General features: G+C 35.9%; 1 protein-coding gene across 3 annotated transcripts; it reads left to right on the top strand.

Annotated features, from left to right (window-relative positions):
* Window positions 1–2,355: 2,355 nt before the first annotated feature.
* LOC104093001 (uncharacterized) lies at window positions 2,356–9,202 on the top strand. 3 transcript variants are annotated; one of them, XM_009598699.4, is made up of 9 exons: window positions 2,356–2,631; window positions 2,743–2,888; window positions 5,273–5,740; window positions 6,326–6,491; window positions 6,864–7,152; window positions 7,606–7,678; window positions 7,755–7,845; window positions 8,484–8,563; window positions 8,847–9,202. In XM_009598699.4, the coding sequence occupies exons 2-9, from the start codon at window positions 2,769–2,771 to the stop codon at window positions 9,075–9,077; spliced, it is 1,518 nt and encodes a 505-aa protein (XP_009596994.1). In that variant the 5' UTR covers window positions 2,356–2,631; window positions 2,743–2,768; the 3' UTR covers window positions 9,078–9,202. The 3 variants fall into 3 exon arrangements, with proteins under 3 accessions (XP_009596994.1, XP_009596995.1, XP_009596996.1); XM_009598700.4 differs by lacking the exon at window positions 2,743–2,888 and having other exon boundaries at window positions 2,359–2,631; XM_009598701.4 differs by lacking the exon at window positions 2,743–2,888 and having other exon boundaries at window positions 2,359–2,643.
* The last annotated feature ends 10,783 nt before the right edge of the window (window positions 9,203–19,985 follow it).

Genomic DNA, 19,985 nt, shown 5'->3' with positions numbered 1-19,985 from the left:
ACTTTAGATGCACTTAAGGCCTTGAAATGCAACCAATATTTTTATGCACTTAAGACCAAATAGGTCTGAAGTGAAAAAATTGTACTTCAGATGTACTTACGGCCGAATAAGTCTGAAGTACAATCAATGTTTTCATACACTTAAGGCCAAATAGATCTAAAGTACAAATTGCCTAGAAACAGAAACTTGATCTTCGAATTTCAATAATCTTATACAAGATTTAACACCTAAGTCTACTCTAAATGAGCTCAAATTTGAAATATAACCCCCAAATATCATCAAGAACAAATTTCAATCATCAACTGGTCAAAATAATAATCAACAACAACAACAATCTAATCCAACATATTGGGGTCTAGGGAGCGTAGTGTGTACGCAGACCTGACCCCTACCTTGTGGAGAGAGAGAGAGAATGTTTCCAATAGACCTCGCTCAAGAAAGTAGAAGCATCGCATTAATGAAAAGAAACAAAAAGGGACATCAGCGAGAAGCCATGTAAAAGGTTGCATAAATAACAACAAGATAGTAAGATGAATTTGTCAAAATAATAATAAATCTAACAAACCATTTGCAATTAAAAAGAATTAGAAGAAACCCTAAGCAGTAGTTAAAAAAAAAGCGCCATAGCAACTCACAACTATAAAATACCATAAACCATCTTAAAACTGCTCACAAACACCATATAAATCACCGTCACCTTTATTTTCACAGGCAAAAGGAGGAGCAGGAAGGGCTTGAAGTTGTCTATACTTTGGGTACTAATTAATTTTTTTTTAAAAGTGATACAAATTAAATGGGGGCTAACAATTAGGGCGCCCGTGAAATTTAGCTTGTAGCTATATCCATAACCGCAAGCCCATGGGAAAAATATTAATGGTTTATTAACTTTAAACATAAAATATAATTTTCATATATAATTTATTTGGTGCGATTCACTACTTTTTAAACTTATTTCCATAACCTAACAATCAGTACAATTCGTAAGATTTCATTGGTTCTTATTTTTAAAAATCCATTGATACCCCTAAAATAAACTATCCTACCTTCACACATTATTTTATTTGATAAAAAGATGGTAAACAAAATCAATGACAATAAAAAAAGAAAATGAAAAGAAAACAAGAAAAGAAAGTAGTGTTTGTGCTAACAAATAGAGAATAATGCGTTACACGTGTATAATTAATCAATCAGTTGACTAATCCCAAAGATAAAAAAGTGTTTTGACAGATAGGATAACAGATCACTGCATATCCCTTTCTTTGGAAATAAACTTTTCTTGTCCATACTGTTCTTTTTTCCTTTATTAAAGGACATATATATGATATACTCTCTCGGTCCACAAATTAGTCAGTACATTACTTTTCATTTTTCGAGAACTTTTTGAGTAATCTTTTAAGTTAAAGTGGATTAGATCAGTTTAAAATTTTAAAATTAAATTTAAATATTAAAAAGTTATACGATAATATTATAAGATGCAATTCTTTTCGTGCCAATAAAATGCTATATTAATTACTCCATTTGTTTCAATTTGTTTGAACATTTTCGGAGTACGAAAGTCAAATTTACTAATTTTCGGTGTGAATTCGGACATAAATTCTTAAATTTTTTGAAATAAAATTTATATATTTAGAAAATATGTAGAAAATACTATAAGTTATAATAATTAACAATTTAAAATATTTAATAACTATTTGCAAAAATATATGGTCAAAGAAAGCCTTGGTTGACTCCCTAAATAATACTACATCTATTTAAAAAAGATTAAAACTATTTTCTTATCAGTCTGTTTCAAAAATATTGACACCTTTTAAATATTTCCTTAATAGAAAATATTTATAATCACACAAATACTATATCAGATTTCACATTATAAGTTTCAAAAATTTTATAGTCACACAAAGACGATAGCTTATTTAAGACCACATATCTACAAAGTATTTCCTTTTTAGTAGAATTTGTGTCAAGTCAAGCTATAATAATATTTTTGAAACAGAAGAATAATAGGTTCATTCTCTTTGAAATGAGAGAAGTATATATAAAATTAATTTTCTAATCCTCCTAATCAAACACATGTATTATTTTATACAAAAGTTTATGTTAGAATTATTGTTTTTAATTCCATCAACCAAACATTATTTAGAAGGTGGCATTATTTATAAGTTGCATGACTAGCCCCATTGAGTGAGCATCAAGTGATAGTGATGAGTGAAGTAAGAGTGCACTTAGAGGAGTGGATGAGACCCGTGGCTGCCGCATAAATATGTCGTGTAAGGCTCTTTACTCGTGCCTTTCTCATTGATGTGAAAGGAGTAGGCCATATTTATTACCACAAGTATACCAACTAACTAACATTCTATTATTATAAAACCTCCATTACTTCTTTTGCTTTCATCCTCTTCCCTCAAACTTTGCTAATTCTAAGTTACCACTACTAGACTTGGAAATATCACAAGTACCATCTTGTTTTTACAAACTGTACTGTTTTTTCATTTCTCTGAATAGACACAAGAATTGAGTTCTGTTTCTTTTTAGATCATGAGCTGTGAAGAGAAGGAAAAGTCCATGGCTGAGGTGTATGATGAATATGTGAGAAGTAAGGCTTGTGAAAGAGTTGTCAAACCAATCCCTAAGGTGAAAGGCTAAGTAATTTCTGTTTTATGTTTGTTCTGTCTTCATCTTTGTTTTCAATTACTTGGCTTATTGTTTTCTCCTATGTTTTTCTGTTCTTTTTGGTTTGGAAAGGAAAGAAGAGCCAAGAGGAAGGGAAAATGGAAAGGAATCTTATGTGGTTCTTGTTTCTTTATGCATTTTGTCATTATTGTGTTTTGCTGAAATTGAAAGAGGTCATTGGTTCGAGCCGTGGAAACAGCCTTTTGCAAAGATGCAGGGTAAGGCTGCGTATAATAGACCTTGTGGTCTGGCCCTTCCCCGTACCCCGCTATCGGGCTGGCTTGTGTTTTCCTGAGTTAGTAGTGCTAGAGCTGCAAGATGTTTTCTGGTCATCTTGATATGTATTTTCCGAGTTTGATGCTATAGTTAGTGGAGTATTTCTCTTTGTGAGTAGCATTTTACTGGAAATTAGAAGTTTTATTGTTTAACTTCTGAATCTTTTATTCTCCTTTCATTAACTTTTCAATCTGTTTCTTTCTCTAACTCCATCAAGAAACTTTCTCAGCTCAATTTTTGTCCCTAGAAAAAGTTTTAGGCAATAAGAGAGGCAGTTGGGGAGGAAACACGCTATGAAGTCAACAAGACTCAACATCTAACATATATACATACAAAATTTGATCTTGTATACACAATGTAATTTTCCGAGCAGAGGTATGCGTTCAAGACAGAACGGGAGGGTGGAGAGTGAAGAGGGAGAAAGAGAAACCTTTCTCTGGTGGTTAACCTCCAAAGTCATTAGGTTACAATTGTTAGAATGTACCAAAATAAGATTCATTGGTTAACCTCATCATTAGTAGAAGTATATATAAGACAGCCATTTTAACAACCATATGAGATTATCTTCTGCACAACGATAATAGCTCCTGCGAGAGTCCCTAGCATATTCTAATAGATCTTGGCATAGAATCTAATTGATTTAATTTGTTCAGTATAGGATAACAAGAGAATTATTGGATTTAAAAAGTGATTCATAATGTGCTCAAGAGCAACGCGTTTAATTTACATATCTGGCTTAGGGCGTTATGTTGTTTAACTCAAAATCACCTGTCAATTCTGCAAGTTGGCCGTAGAACTCCAATATAGAAACTAGGCACAAGATATCTGCTTAAAAAGTTAAGATTGATCGATAATTTTCTATTCTTGTGAAGAAGTCGAAGAAATGTCGTTATTACTGGAATCTTAGTTGGAGAATCAGGAGCCTTTGGGTTGATTACTCTTTTTATCCAAAGAAGACATGTTTATAAGGGCAGAAATTCTTTATGCTCTGGGAACAGAATGTGTATTAGTATATCATTTTTCTTTTCAGATAAATGATTTTTTGTATATTGCCTTTTGAAAATTGACTATTGTATCTTCCTACAGTTCTTAAATGTGAAACATTACAGGAGAGGGTGAATTTCATCAACCCTTTGCCTAGGAGCGGGAAATCACAAAGAAACATATCTCTTCCTTTGTTTAAATTCAATTTAACGGCATTGAAGCATCCCAATTTTATATTGACAACATATCCTTTTTCAAATAGGTGCAATACTACAGAGCCACAATGATGGATTGTGGTTCTGTTTCTGCGCATGTTTGTACATATAATCTGCTCTTGTTTCTAATACAAAGACCAAACATATTGCTCTTGGTTCTCCTAGAGTGATGTCAGAAAGCTTCTATAAGGTGGAGCAAAACGTGGAAACAACTCTTCTCATTCAAGATCTCAAGGTCTTGATCAAAGGCGGAGCCAGGATTTGAAACTTATGGTTTCAAGATTCTAATACTTTTAAGTTATTGGGTTCTAAATAATAATTTGTAGCTCCGCCCCTGGCCTTGATTGAGAATAGAGCTACAACTCTCACATATCCATAGGAAATCATTTTGTCATCGAGTTCTGGAATCTTTCTTTCTGTTTCCCGATAACATAATGCTATGGAGATTTGATCTCTGGTAGTCTGTAAGTCGTACCAGCTTTCTTTAGTCTATGTTGTTGTTCGCTGTAAATGTGCTCGTTTACTGAGGTGGATCCTGCATATAGGTAGTAGTGTAGCATACTACTGCTGTCTCAGCGTCGGTCTACGGATTTATACAAATAATTTGGGGAAATGTTTAATGATATGCATAGATAATAAATGGTGCATCCACTTTCTATAAATTTTGCAGCTGCCTCTTTTTCTTGTAAGACAACTTATATAAGGGTGTTTTGGCATGCATTGAAAAAGAAATCTTCTGAGTGATGACATACCACTTCCAAACCATTCAATGCTGAAAGGAGATAGCAACTATCACATAACCCCAACTAGATGTTTCTTTAAAAATTTGTCAAGCAAGGCTCGTTCATCTGCAGAAATTGAGCCTCTTAAGAATATAGATTCTTGGATTAGTCTAAATCTTTTAAACTAGTAGATTGTCTCTGTATTGGAAGACTTCATTCTGTTATGATTTTTTCAAAGAGCACATATTTGCTAATGTAGTTTGGAGCGTTATGATTTTAATAGTCAGTGGAGATGTTGACCATGGTCTTTAAGAGCAATGCTTCAGGTCTCATAGATTGATAGGACTATCTTGTTAGCTTACGCACCAGTTCACTGACAATAATATGCGCTTCTTTCTTTTTCAGGGCGAAAGTTCCTCGGGGATTACTGAAGAAGCAACACATGGTAAACAATGGAGGAGACCAAATCTATTTGTGGAGATACCTTCCAAATCATCGGACGCCTCCAATCAAGAGTTCGTGCAGGTTAAAATGCTTCCAACACCGACACCTACACCAAAAAGGGTGAATTTCCTTTTGATGCCTAGTTCTTCTAATTCAAGAGCAAACGCGTTTCCTAGTCCCTCCTCATGCAGAAGCAAATCATCCATTAGGAATCTTTTGCCGAAACTAAGCTTCAAATTGCGTAATACGAATTCAGATACAGAAAAGGCAGCCTTATCAGATGAGAAGGTGTCCATATCAAGGTCTTGGTCATTCTCTAAATTATTTACACCACGAGTGAAGAGGACTTCATCTTTACCCGTTACACCAATTGAACATCCAAATCCAGAGTCTTCTAGTGGAAGTATCAGCCGAACCTTGACATTTGGTGTAAGTTCTCTGTACAAAGTTGATTGACTTCTTATATGTTGTGTTATTGGTAATTTCTGGTTCTAATATTGGAAGTTGACCATAGAACGACCCCGACTACCTAGTTTAATTTCACGACCTCTGTCGAAAGACTATTACTTATGGAGTTTCATGTAGAAAATCTCCCAAAACTGGACACTGTTCAATTAACGGAACCTTAGCAAGGTTCTCAGACTTATCAACATTCATGATAACAGAGCTTCTTCTGAAAACCATTGCACTAGGAACATATAATGGTGAGAGTATCAAAAGGCCCCAACCATCGAAAAGCAAAATAAAGAGGAACAATAAAACCTTATGTAAACTGAGGTTGTCTACAGAATGTTTCATGTAATACTTGCATATGTGCTGTTATTCTAGGAGATGATTGCTGCTCTTTCCTTAATTTATTACAAGAATCAGGGCATCCGTCTAGATACTATTTTAATCTAAAGCTAAATGCGGTGACTAGGAAAGAGTTCTTACATGTTTAAGGCCTGTAATTACTGTTGTCTGCTCTCAACGATTTTGCGCAATCATTTGAAATATGATTTGTCATTATTGTAGACAAAAGAAGCACATCTGCGCATTTCTAGATCACTTTCTCTCCCGGTCATTAACAAAGAACGAAGGACTAGGAGAGTAGAATCTTTCTTTCGAGTTGTTCCTTCAACCCCTCAAGTGAAGGATGGAAATTCCACAGTTCCAGCTGCAACTCCAACCAAAATATCTGGTAAACAAATGTTTATATTATCCAATTTATTATTGGGATAATTACCTTAATGGGGCCGTCCTCCAAAATAATAGCCGGTAAATGTCTATATTTTGTATATTACATATAATTTACATATTATATACATAATATGTTTTGTATATGTTGGCTAGCATCTGTAATTAATTTCGGCCGACAGGTCATAAATGAAAAAATCCCTTTATTATCTGATTTATAAGCAATCACGAGGTCTGGAAGGTCAATGTGTTTTGAACACTTTTGGACATAGAAAGTTGTGATGAGGCTTCCTTTGTTCTCATTGATTACCATCTTCTGCATATATGAGCACTATATGTTCCGCCACCAATTTATAATCTATGTGGTGTTTTTCAGACGATAATGAATCAAATGGTGAAGATATACCTGAAGAGGAAGCTGTTTGTCGAATATGCCTGGTTGAATTGTGTGAAGGTGGGGAGACACTCAAGATGGAATGCAGCTGCAAAGGTGAACTTGCTTTGGCTCACCAAGAATGTGCTTTTAAATGGTTCAGCGTAAAAGGTAACAGAACGTGTGACGTATGCAAGCAAGAAGTTCTAAATCTACCTGTCACACTTCGTCGCATCCAGAGTGCAAATGTGGGATCTAATAGGGTCCAGCACTTGGAAATAAATGGATACAGGTGAGTGTTATTTGTTCTCGTCTTTATGGGCTAAGAAAACCGAGATATCTCTTCTAGTTTTTTATTGACACTAGCTACATATACAAGGGCTAGAAGATTAATCCAGCTTCAGTTTTCACTTTACTTTGAAGATGATTTACTATTAGCTATATCTACTGATGACTCATAGCGTGTTTAATGTTGAATTGAAGAATCGTATCTTATTAGTACGTTTGTTAATTGCTCAGAGGCGACAAAGAAGACATTTTTGTTTTTTTGAAATGGACAAAGCAGACTACTTTGGTTGCATTTTTTGGTTCCTCTCTATTTATCCCAGTTTTTTCTTTGGACTAGAACTAGATAAATCCGAAACTATAAGATTAGTGTGTGTAATATTTTTGAGAGCTAAAACTAATATTATTGTTAACAATTACTCAACTGATTCAGCTTCCGAAATTTTGCTGCATTATACAGGGTTTCACAGGAACTACCCATTCTTGTCATTGTCAGCATGCTAGCCTACTTTTGCTTTCTTGAGCAGCTTCTGGTAATTTTATAAGGTCTTCATAAAAGAAACAGCCCTTCAACAATCTCGTATTGATTTACTATTGTCCCATCTGCAGGTTGGAACAATGGGTACCGGTGCAATTGCTATATCAGTTCCCTTTTCTTGTGTGCTAGGTCTGCTTTCGTCTTTGGCATCGTCAACCTTGGGTATGTCGTCTTCTGCTCAGTTGGATCATTATAAGAACTTTGATCAATCAAATATTGTTGATATTTAGCTTCAAAGGATGTATAAGTACTAATCGGTACTCCCTCCCTCCGGACTTTTTATCTATCACTTTAGCCAAAAATAAATTGTTCCAAAATGTTTGTCGCTTTCGAAAACCAAGAAGATATTAACTCCCTTTTTTTTCAATTCCACCTTTACTACTCTACGAAGCCATATAGTCATCAATTACTAATTTAAGGAAGAGACAAGGGCATTTTGTCAAATACCCATATGATTAATGTTTTAAAATGATTTTATTAAAGGGTGTGCCAAAACTTTAAACAACTGATAAGGAGGATCAGAAGGAGTATAATTTCGATTGGTGTGGGGAGGATCAACTGATTATTGCTTGATTTAGTCTCTTAAATACAAAAAAGCAATAAGGTAATTTGAAAATCTATTAGTTTGTGTTTCTAAAACTTACATATAGTTGAAAATGTATCTGAGACATGTCAACACCTTAAAACGCAGCAAAATACAATTTTCACTTGACAATTTCATGACAAATGCTGGTAAAAAAATCTTATGCTCGGTGTCTTTGTTTTTTGTATACTAACAAAATCTTTGTTTTTTTTGGCAGTGAAGAGAAGGTTTGTCTGGGTTTATGCATCAGTTCAGTTCGTCCTTGTGGTATTCTTTGCTCATATGTTCTACTCCTTGGTAAGATATTCCTAATCACATCATTCCTAAATGTGAGGATCTGAATGAATTACGTTGGACCAGAGGCCGATTCAGAATTTAAATTTAATAGATCAAACTTCAAGTTCTCACTATTGATATTCATTTAACTTTTGAAATTTCTGATTCAAAAGTTGATACTTATTTAAATGTTAAGTGATTTTTAACATACATATATTTATGTTCCGTGTCAAAATACTAAAATATGATCAAGACCGCATCCACCTATCTCGACCTGTAAAATGTTACTAGTATATGTTTTCAGGTTCATGTACAAGCAGTTCTTTCAATTCTTCTCTCAACATTTGCTGGTTTGGGAGTTGCAATGGGTGGATGTTCCATACTTGTCGAGTTCCTTAGATGGAAAAGGCGGCGACAAATCTTGTTAGATATGCAGCAAAATTCTCAGCTGAATCAAACAGCAGCATCGTCCCACACAGATCGTCAACAATATCAACCGGATATAGAATATCCGGCGACATTTAGTGGGAGCTAGATAGTCAATTATGTTATAGCAGCAGTTTATAAGGCATTTAAATACAAAGTTGTAGGAGGAAATGGCTTATTGTGTATATTTTGACATTACTTATTCTGCACTGAGAAGTAGAAATGTTTATTGTACTACTCTGGAAACTTAGATTGACAAAAAAAGCTTCCATATATAAGCAAAAGAAAAGATGTAAAGAGCAAGAAAAAATTGTCAGGGTTTTTGCGGTGTGTTTTGTATAGAAAAAACATTTTGCAAAGCCCTGAATTTTCTGAACTTTTACGTGGACTAATTAATGTCACACAATGAAGGTGGCATGCAAAAAACATGAATATGTTTGGGGTGGGTGGGGTGGGTGGGGATGGAACTGGAGCAAGTTACCCGACCGGTCGTTTTGAGGTCTAGCGCGTCGTTCGACGGTTTGAGGCCTTGGGTAGCTTCACTTCAAGTGCTACGACTTGTACGCATGGTCGGAATTGAATTTCGAGAAGTTCGGAGTTGATTTGGAAAGAAAATTCTAATTTCGGAAGCTTTAAATTGGGAAAATTGACTAATGTTTAACTTTTGAGCAAACGACCTCAGAATCGGGATTTGAAGGTTCCAATAGGTTCGTATGATGATTTCGGACTTGGGCGTATGTTCGGGTTGAGTATCGGATCACTCGGGAGTATTTCGACGTTTATTATGGAAAGTTAACATTTTCGAAGGTTTAAGAATTTCATAAGTTTGGTTTGAAGTGGATTTTGATGTTATCGATGTCTGTTTGGGGTTCCGAGCCTTGGAATAGCTTTGTTATGTCATTTATGACTCGTGTGTGAAATTTGAAGTCATTTCGGAATAATTTGATACGTTTCGGCACAAGATATAGAATTTGGAAACTTGAAAATTTATAAGTTGATTCGAGGCGCGATTCATGATTTTTGATATTGTTTGACATGATTTAAGGCTTCAACTAAGTTCGTATTATATTTTGGGACGTGTTGGTAAATTTGATTAAGGTCCCGAGGGCCTTGGGTGGATTTCGGATGGTTAACAGATTGAATTTGGCCTTATGAAATTGTTGGTGGCAGCACATTTGGTGTAACCGCACCTGCGAGATTTTGGCCGCAGGCGCGGAGCCGCAGAAGTGGCCAAGAGGGTCGCAGAAGCAGTTCTGGGCGAGCAGGGCAGTGGCGCAGGTGCGAGACTATTTCCGCATCTGCGATGGCGCAGATACGGCGTCCTTGAGCGTAGAAGCGGAATGGCTGGGGAAGGCTGGGACCGCAGATGCGGTCGAGTTCCGCAGAAGCGGAACCACACCTACGCATGAGAAGCCGCAGAAGCGCTGGAGGGGCCGTAGATGCGGAGATTGAGGGACTTGAGGGGAGCCGCAGAAGCGGCTAAGGTTCTGTAGATGCGAGATGTCGCTGGGCAGTGAGGTTTTATAAATGGGGTTTGGCCCTTTTTCTTCCATTTTTCACTTGGTTGGGGCGATTTTGGAGAGCTTCAAGGGGAGATTTTCATCAAGTAACACAAAGTAAGTGATTCCCACCTATTACAAGTTAAATACATGGTTTGTATATGGATTTAAACATTAAAATTAGTAGAAATGTGGGATTTTGGTAGAAAACCTAAACTTTGGTATTTTTGGATTTTGACCACGAAATTGGACATGGAATTTGGAATAAGTTATATATTTTAGTTCGTGGTATTATGAGTAAAATTTATCTTCGAAATTTTTCGGAATCCGGACACGTGGGCCCGAGGGTTGATTTTATCGACTTTTCGAGCGGCGTTGGGAATTGTTTAAAAATGATTAATTATGGGTATTAGAATATTTTTTGATTGGTTTGCACATTTGTTTGAATAGTTTTGGATCGATGTGAATTGGTTTGAGGTGTTAGAGAGGCTTTGGAGCCGGTTATGGAACTTCGGAGCGAGGTAAGTCTCCTGTCTAACTCTGTGAGGGGGAAACTACCCCTAGGTGATGTATTTATTATGTGCTACTTGTTACGGGGGCTACGTACGCACGAGGTGATGAGAGTCTGTACGTAGCTAGATTCATGTTATGTCCGGGTAGACTTAGGTTCCCGCCATGCTATAATTATATTATTTGAGTTGTCTCTTGCCTATTAAATTCCTTTATTTTACGGTGCGACTTAAGACTAGACTTGCATAGAGTGATAGACTCGATATGGTATAGATTCGACGGGCTTCATAATTAGCCGTGAAATGATTGTACTCCTCTTACGAAATTCTTCCGCGTATTGCGTTTCACCGAAAGGTTTCCCTTAATATATATAACTCACACGTCTACTCGTGAGTGGGTTCAAGGACTCGTCAAAGCTTCCTATTCTAATGGAACCAGGCCGTTCGCCTCGGTATGATAGATACATCTATGGTTTGTGCCGTTCGACCGTCTGCAGTGCGCACATTATGATGGATCGGGTCGTACGCCTCGACAGGATTATGTATCACACTCTCATGGGAGCGGGCCGTCCGCCTCGGCAATAAAATAGATGTATCTATGGTTTGGCAATATTATGATGGATCGGGCCATACGCCTCGGCATTTCTATAAAATACTCTTATGAATGCGTGCGTAATAATTGGCAAGAAGTCAACATATCTGTGAGCTTTTCCTGATTGAACTGTGACGACCTATCTGGTAAGGTCCATTGTATATATACATAGTTTGAGTTATTACTGAGAAGAGGATTGTACCATGTATTATACTTGTTATTTCGTTTATTTACTCTGACTCACACCTGTTTACTTCTATTGTATCTGTCTTATTGGACCACTAGTAAGTGTTGATGTCGAACCCTCGTCACTAGTTCTCTCGGGTTAGGCTAGATACTTATTGGGTACGCGTTGATTTAGGTACTCATGATACACTTGCTGCACTTTTTGTGCAGGTACATATATGTCTGGTGGTCTTTCGGGTACAGAGGCACGACTATTGCGGGGACTTTACCGTGAGCTACATTTCATGTCACGATCCGCAGCCTGCAGAGTCTCCATCAGAGTTATTTATATTTCTCTGTCTAATTTGTATTCCAGACAGATGTTGTATATTATTATATTTCCTAGTTGATACTCATGCACTTGTGATACCGGGTTTTGGGGGTTCCTACGGATTGTTCGTTGTTGTAATTGTATAAATATTATCGCTTACTCTGTAAAAATCTATTTCATACGATTTAATTAAAGGAAAATTTTTGATTTCAATTACTAAAATAAGTAAGTGAGTTGATAGATCACTGTTGGCTTTTCTGACGGCGGTGTTAGGTGCCATCACGATCTTTAGCGGATTTTGGGGTCGTGACAGTTGTTGTATATTTATACTATTATAATAACTCGTTCAATTTTTGCACCCTTTAAAAATATATTTTACATTAGATAAAATTATCATTTAATATTTTACTAATAATTAGGACTTTGAAATTGACAATCACAATTTTGCTTATTGTTTTCCTTATATTTGAAATATGTAGGAAGTCCTAATGTTTAAGATTTTACACCATGTAAATCATTTCCTTATTTAATCTATGTAATGTTAAAAAAAAACTATGTAATGAAAAAAAGAACCGGTGAAATCCTAAAAGAATTAAATGTATACACCATGAAATGAGCAAGCATCGGTATAAATTGCACGGAGCATTCTATTTGGTCGCCTTCATTTAACTTGTACCTACTTTTTGAATTTTTTTTAACTAGTAACCAATGTTTAGACAACTTCAGGCCTTTTAACTAGGCCGTTTCTTCTTCTTTTTCTTTTCTGTGAAAATAAAGATGACTGTGAATGTGAGCATATTTTAAGGTGGTTTATAGTGTTTTACGGTAGTGAGCTACTGTGGCGCTTTATTTTTTACTATTTCTTAGGGTTTCTTCTTCTTATTGTAAAATGGGTTTGTTAGGTTTATTATTGTTTTGATAAATTGATGATTAAGGTTTGTTCTTGATGATATTTGGAGGTTATGTTTCATATTCGAGCTTATTTGAAGTAGATTTAGGTGTTCAATCGTATATTGGATTATTGAAATTCGAAAAATAAATTTCTGTTTCTGGGCAATTTACACTTCAGACCTATTTGGCCTTAAGTTCATGAAAATATTGGTTGCACTTCAGACCTATTTGGCCTTAAGTTCATGAAAACATTAGTTGCACTTAAGACCTATTTGTCATTAAGTTCATCTGAAGTGCAGTTTTTTAACTTGCATGAAAATATTAGTTACACTTCATGCCTATTTGGTCGTAAGTACATCTGAAGTGCAATTTTTTACTTCAGACCTATTTAACCTTAAGTGCAGGAAAATATTTATCAGACCTGTTTGGCCTTAAGTGCATCTTAAGTATAATTTTAGACTTAATTGGCCTTAAGTGTATTACACTTCAAACTAATATTTTTGATTTCAGACCCGATAAGTTTGAAGTTGATCCTAAAGTGGGTAGACTTGTAAATTTTTTGTGCAAAGTGGGTATAACTTCAATTGTGACCCCAAAATTGGGTATACATACAAATGCCCCCAAACGCCTCCCATGAACAATAAAGGACTAAGGTATTCGACAGGGACATATGAGTAGAAATGGCATGTGATATCCACTTTTTAACATGATATTTAGTTTTTATCCAGTATATTTAATGCTGAGCAAAAATAGCCACTACTCTATTAAAATTAATACAAAAAGATATTTTTACAATTTCTTCATAAGTGTTGTGTAAATATTAAGGATATAGTATCCTTAACATTTATACTGCACACATGAAGTTAAGGACGACATGTCCTTAACATTTACACTATACATATGAAGTTAAGGACACGGTGTCCTAAAGTTTAACAACGGAAGGTGCAAATACATGAAACTCTGTCCTTAATATTTACACAGCATTCATGAAGTTAAGGACACCATGTTCTTAATATTTACACAACACTAATAAAGTTAAGGACACTATGTCCTTAACATTTACACTGTACACATGAAGTTAAGGACACCATGTCCTTAACATTTACACTGCACATATAAAGTTAAGGACATGAGGTCCTAAAGTTTAACAACAGAAGATGCAAATACAAGTTAAGGACATTATGTCCTTAACATTTACACTGCACACATGAAGTTAAGGATGCCATGTCCTTAACATTTACACTGCACATATGAAATTAAGGACATGATTTCCTAATGTTTAACAACGGAAGGTGCAAATACATGACACTTTGTACTTAATATTTACACAACATTCATGAAGTTAAGGATACCATGTCCTTAATATTTACACAATATCCGTGTCTAACACTGGGGTATTTTCGTCCGAGCGAGCAAAAATTTATTAAGTACTGGATAAAGAGTAAATACATTTTAAGCAATGGCTAAAGAATAAAGACATCTCTAATTAGTGATTAACTGTGAACTTCTCGACATATGAGCATTTTAACCAATTGATTTTAGGAACATGTAATCAAGTTAATAGGTTGTGTTATTGGCCATTTGTAAACAAAATATAGCCTCAACAATGAGGAACATATGAAAAAGCGAATATGTTTTTATGTCTTTGGTCTATTTGAACTACAATTTTGTTTATCAAAAACCTTGTTCTTTTTTTTAAAGATTTTTTTTCTTTATTTAAACTGTGTAAGAAGTCTTAATTATTTAGGATTCTAAATTACTTAAAGATTCTATCTTATATTATAATCATGTTCTTTCAGCTTTTGTTTCATCAAATTGTATGTTAATCTTTGAGTAGACCAATTTGCTTCTTATACAAATTAACCTTATTAGTTTGTTCAATTCTATTACATGATCATTAAGGGCCGGGGGTGTACAGTAGAACTGATAGATCGGACCAAACCAGCAAATCGAGTCAAACAAAAAAACTTCAATTAGTGGTTTGGTTTGGTTTGATTCGGTATTAAAGAAAGAAACCTGACCAGTTGATTTTGGTTTGATATTAATTAAAAAAAAGTTAAATCGAGGCCAAATCAAACTGACATTATAGATATATATTTAGTATAAGTATTTAACACATAAAAATATTTATTACTCTTATTGGTAAATATTTCTTTCACTTTATCATAATTTTTGTTTCTTAACATTTTAACACCAAGTTTGGACTTACGATTTTAGCCCACTGCCCAAATATGTCCAGCAAATTAAATGAAACCCTAACCAAAATCGATTTTACATCTCCACTATTAGCAGCGAGAACATCAAAATCAAGCAAATGGTGTTGTAAGATGCTTCACGTCACAGCCCGCCCCCCCCCCCCCCCCCAAAAAAAATTGAAATTTTTAGATTAAAAAAATACTTTATTGGTTTGATTTGGTTTATAAATTTAGTAAATCGGCACCAATTATTTGATTTGGTAAATGAACAGCCAAACCAAATCGACCTATGTATATCCTAAGGACTATAATTTTATTTTGAAAAGAAAAATTCCCAAAGACCTTCCTCCAAGTTTGCTTAAATATAATACAAACAATATTCATTATTTTATAAAATTACACTTTTTACTTTAACTTTTATTTTATAACTAAAATTGTAAGGCTCCGTAAAATTTTGCCAATAATTTGAGGTTTTATGGTGCCAAGGTAGGTTAATGTGCTTGGAAGGTTGCTCGTCGCGGTACAGACTTTTTGGGTTGTGTAATGCATTGAGGAGTTGGTAGAAAGTTTGCAGATAATGGCATTTCTGCGGTCCATTATGCGACCGCAGATCAGTTCCGCTGGCTGCAAAACCGTCGCAGATTTGAACAGAAGAAGCTCAATTTTGAAGGCTACTTTGCGGTACAATGTGCGATCGCACAACAGTTTCGCAGACCGCATACCCGTCGCATATCAGCATGCATGGGAGATTTTGGAAGGAGATTCTACGGTCTAATATGGGACCGCAAAATTGATCCGTGGACCGCAGAATCGACTGTAGACTTGAATAGGCAACCTAATTTTGGAGAACCATTCCGCGGTTCACTTCGCGGACCACATACATGTTTCGCGGTCGCAGATCCCACTCGGAGGGTTAAATTTTGAAAAATTTTACCCTACCCTATTTTAATACAAAGGCACCGTGGGTTATTTTAGAAGGCTTCATCTGATATTTTAGAGAGAGGGGAAGAGAGGTAGAGAAAAAGAGAGGCTCCAACATCTCTACGCCTCAATTTCTTGCTCAACTCTTAGGATTCAAGAAGGAAAGCTTGCAAGGTCTCCTACTAAAGAGGTAAGGGTTTATCCCTAGCTCTCAATTTCAAATTTAGGTTGAACGTGGGGAGTGGGAGGTATGGTTCTTGAGCGGGGGTTAGCCATTCGTGCATGCATGTGACGATAAAGGTGTATGGAGGTTGTTGGACTAACATTGATGAACTATTGACTTGGGAAATTGGTTGTGGGGTAAAAGATTTCCATCATAGAACCTTGTAGTCGATTTTCGTATATTTGATATTTGATGAAATGCGTGGATGAGCTAAACATATGATGTAATGACCCAAAGGGTCATCTTGTGAATTAAGACTCTATTCTGGGCCCGTTAGCCTTAAAAACCTTATATTCACTTACCTTGATTTGCGTGCGTAATCTGGGCGTAAATTCGGAAAGCCTTTATGTGGAAATTTATGAAGTAATAATTTTTGGGATTTAAAATTAATTTTTAGTTAACTTTGGTTAACGTTTTGAGTAAACGGACCTGGATCCGTGTTCCGATATTCCCGGATGGTCCGTAGTAAAATATGGGACTTGGGCGTATGCCCGAAATCGAATTCCGAGGTCCCTAGCCTGGTACATGTTTAATATAATATATAAGTCATGTCTGAGAAATTTGGTAGAAATCGGAGTTGATTTGACGTGATTCGGACGTCCAGTTGAGAAGATATGAATTTTAAGTGTTCTTGAGAATTTCATTTGATTTGGTGCTAAATTCGTAGTTCTAGGTGTTATTTTGGCGATTTGATCGCTTGAGCAAGTCCGTATGATATTTTTAGACTTGTGGGGATATTCGATTTGGAGCCCCGAGGGCTCGAGTGAGTTTCGGATAGGCCACAGAATGTTTTGAACTTGAAAAATTTTGCTGGTATAACTGAACCTGTTGCAGGCCTCTGATCTCGCAATCGCGCTTCGCAAATGCAAAATAAACAGGCCTGGCAATTGCGAGGTATATATCGCAATTGCGAAGAAGGCCTGGGCCAGCATGTTCTCACAATTGCGAGATTTTCTTCGCAATTGCGATGGGAGTCTGGGAAGGACAGGTTCACAAATGCGAACATCTACTCGCATTTGCGAGGTTCAGTGGTCGCAAATGCGACACTTTCCTCGCATTTGCGAAGGCAGCGGGATTGTGAAGGGCATCGCAATTGCCAGTGTTCCTTCTCGCATTTGCGAGCTTCGCATATGCGAAGCTCAGGTCGCAATTGCGACACCTGCAGCTGAGTAAAAAGGACTTAGACGGGATTTTTCATTCATTCTTCAATTTTTCGAACCCTAAACCTCAAGAGGCGATTTTTGGGCGATTTTCACGGGAAACAATGGGGTAAGTGTTCCTTATCCTATATTGATTATATTTCATGATTTCATACTCATTTATATTATGAATCCGTGAATTTATGGAAGAAAGATCAGATTTTTATAAATTCTTCCAAAAACAAAAATTTAAGATTTGAAGGTCCATTTGATATCGGAATTGGATAATTTTTGTATGGTTGGACTCGTCTCGGAATGGGTGTTCGGATTTTATAAGTTTTTCCGAGATTTGAGAAGTGGGTTCCACTGTCGAATATTTTAATAAATTTCGTATTTTATCCGAAAAATTAGTAAATTCATATGGAATTAATTCCTATGATTCATATTGAGTATATTGAATTATTTCTGAATAGATTTGAAGCATTCGGAGACAAATTTAAAAGGAAAAGCTGTGGTTGAGTAATTGATTGAAATTTGCAAAGCGAGGTAAGTGTCGTGGTTAAGCTTGACTTGAGGGAATAGAACCCTTAAATTATTTGTTATGTGAAATAAATGTGAACGGCGTATAGGCGAGGTGACGAGTGTCTATACGTCGTCAAATTAATTGTTTGCGTATTTACTTGAAAAATTATAAATTATTTTAAATTATGAAGTAATTGTTATAATAATTGTTTCTCTCCTATTCTTTGTCAAATATTAATTCTTGAATTTCTGCATTAATTGTTACATGCTATTTGAATTATGTGCCTTAATTGTTATTTGACATTTAGCATATTAAATATTAAACTGCATATTTTCTCTCTGATTTCTATAATAATTTGCTATTTGCCTTTGTTTGTTCGTAATTAAATCATAATTAGTGTATGCTTGTTGTCTTATAATTTTATATTAATTGTTGTATTTATTGGGAAAATTCTTCTATATGAATTGGTAAATGAATATATTGGAGGAGCGGGTTGCACGTCGTAACAGGATTGATTATAATGAATATATTGGAGGATCGGGTTGCACGCCACAACAGAATTAATTATAATAAATATATTGGAGGATCGGGTTGCACGCCGCAACCGGATTGATTATAATGAATATATTGGAGGATCGGGTTGCACGCCGCAACAGAATTAATTATAATGAATATATTGGAGGATCGGGTTGCACGCCGCAACAGAATTAATTATAATGAATATAGTGGAGGATCGGGTTGCACGCCGCAACAAACTTATTTAAAAGTCGATATACATATATATATATATATATATATATATATATATATATATATATATATTGGGAGATCGGGTTGCACGCCGTAACATACTTGATTAAAATGAATATATTGGAGGAGCGGGTTGCACGCCGCAACAGAACTGAATGTGAATATACTGTGAGAGCGGGTTGCACGCTACAACAGAATTGAATGTGAATATATTGTGAGAGCGGGTTGCACGATGCAACATAATTGATAGAAATAATAATTGGTTATGACTGCTGAGTTGGATTCAATTATTATAATCGAGTTACCTGATTTATTTCTACTATTGTTGTTGTTACTAATATTCCATACAGGTAATGTAAGTGACCCGCCTTAGCCTCGCCAGTACTTCATCGAGATTAGGCTCAGCACTTACCAGTACATGGGGTCGGTTGTACTGATACTACACTCTGCACTTCTTGTGCAGATTTTGGAGTTGGTCCCATCGGCGTACCATAGACTTGCTCGGATTTCAGCTACTTAGAGGAGACTTGAGGTATATCTACACGACGTTCGCAGTTCTGAAGTCCCCATCTACTTTACTTTAGCTGTGTGTTTGTTTCCAGACAGCTTTATTTTTTTTAAACCTTTATTTAAATTTATTCTAGAAGTTCGTGCACTTGTGACACCAATTCTAGGATGGTCTTTAGACGCCGTTATGTTTTTTGGATTATTCACTATATTTTAGACTTTACTTTCGCATTTGCTCTTTGTTATTAACAAATTCAAAAATTGTTTTAAAAATGGATAATATTATTGTAACGTTGGCTTGCCTAGCAAGTGAAATGTTAGGTGCCATCATGGTCCGAAGGTGGGAATTTCGGGTCGTGACAGTTGGTATCAAAGCACTAGGTTGCATAGGTCTCATGAGTCACAAGAAAGCTTAGTAGAGTCTGAAGGATCGGTACTGAGACGGCTATGAAGTTTAGAAACAATATCACTTTTTTATTATTCTGTCGTGCGATTTTTATTCCATCATCGATGATTGAACCATTCTACTCTTATTCTCTCGCGGATGGTGAGAACACGTAATACCTCTACCGATGGTCAGGGACTAGAACCCCCGGTGGCAACTATGGCCAGGGGTAGAGGTCGAAGTCGTGCTAGAGGCCAAGGTAGAGCTCAGTTCGGAGCTCGAGCAGCTGCGCCTGTTGTAGAATCTCAGGTGGACTTTCAGGAGGAGGTTCCAGTTCAGAATGTCCCAGTTGGACCAGTTCAAGTCCCGGTAAGATTCATAGCCACT

Source organism: Nicotiana tomentosiformis, chromosome 2 (assembly GCF_000390325.3).
Source record: "Nicotiana tomentosiformis chromosome 2, ASM39032v3, whole genome shotgun sequence".
NCBI classification, from domain to species: domain Eukaryota; kingdom Viridiplantae; phylum Streptophyta; class Magnoliopsida; order Solanales; family Solanaceae; genus Nicotiana; species Nicotiana tomentosiformis.
This window is presented reverse-complemented; position numbering and strand designations above follow the sequence as displayed.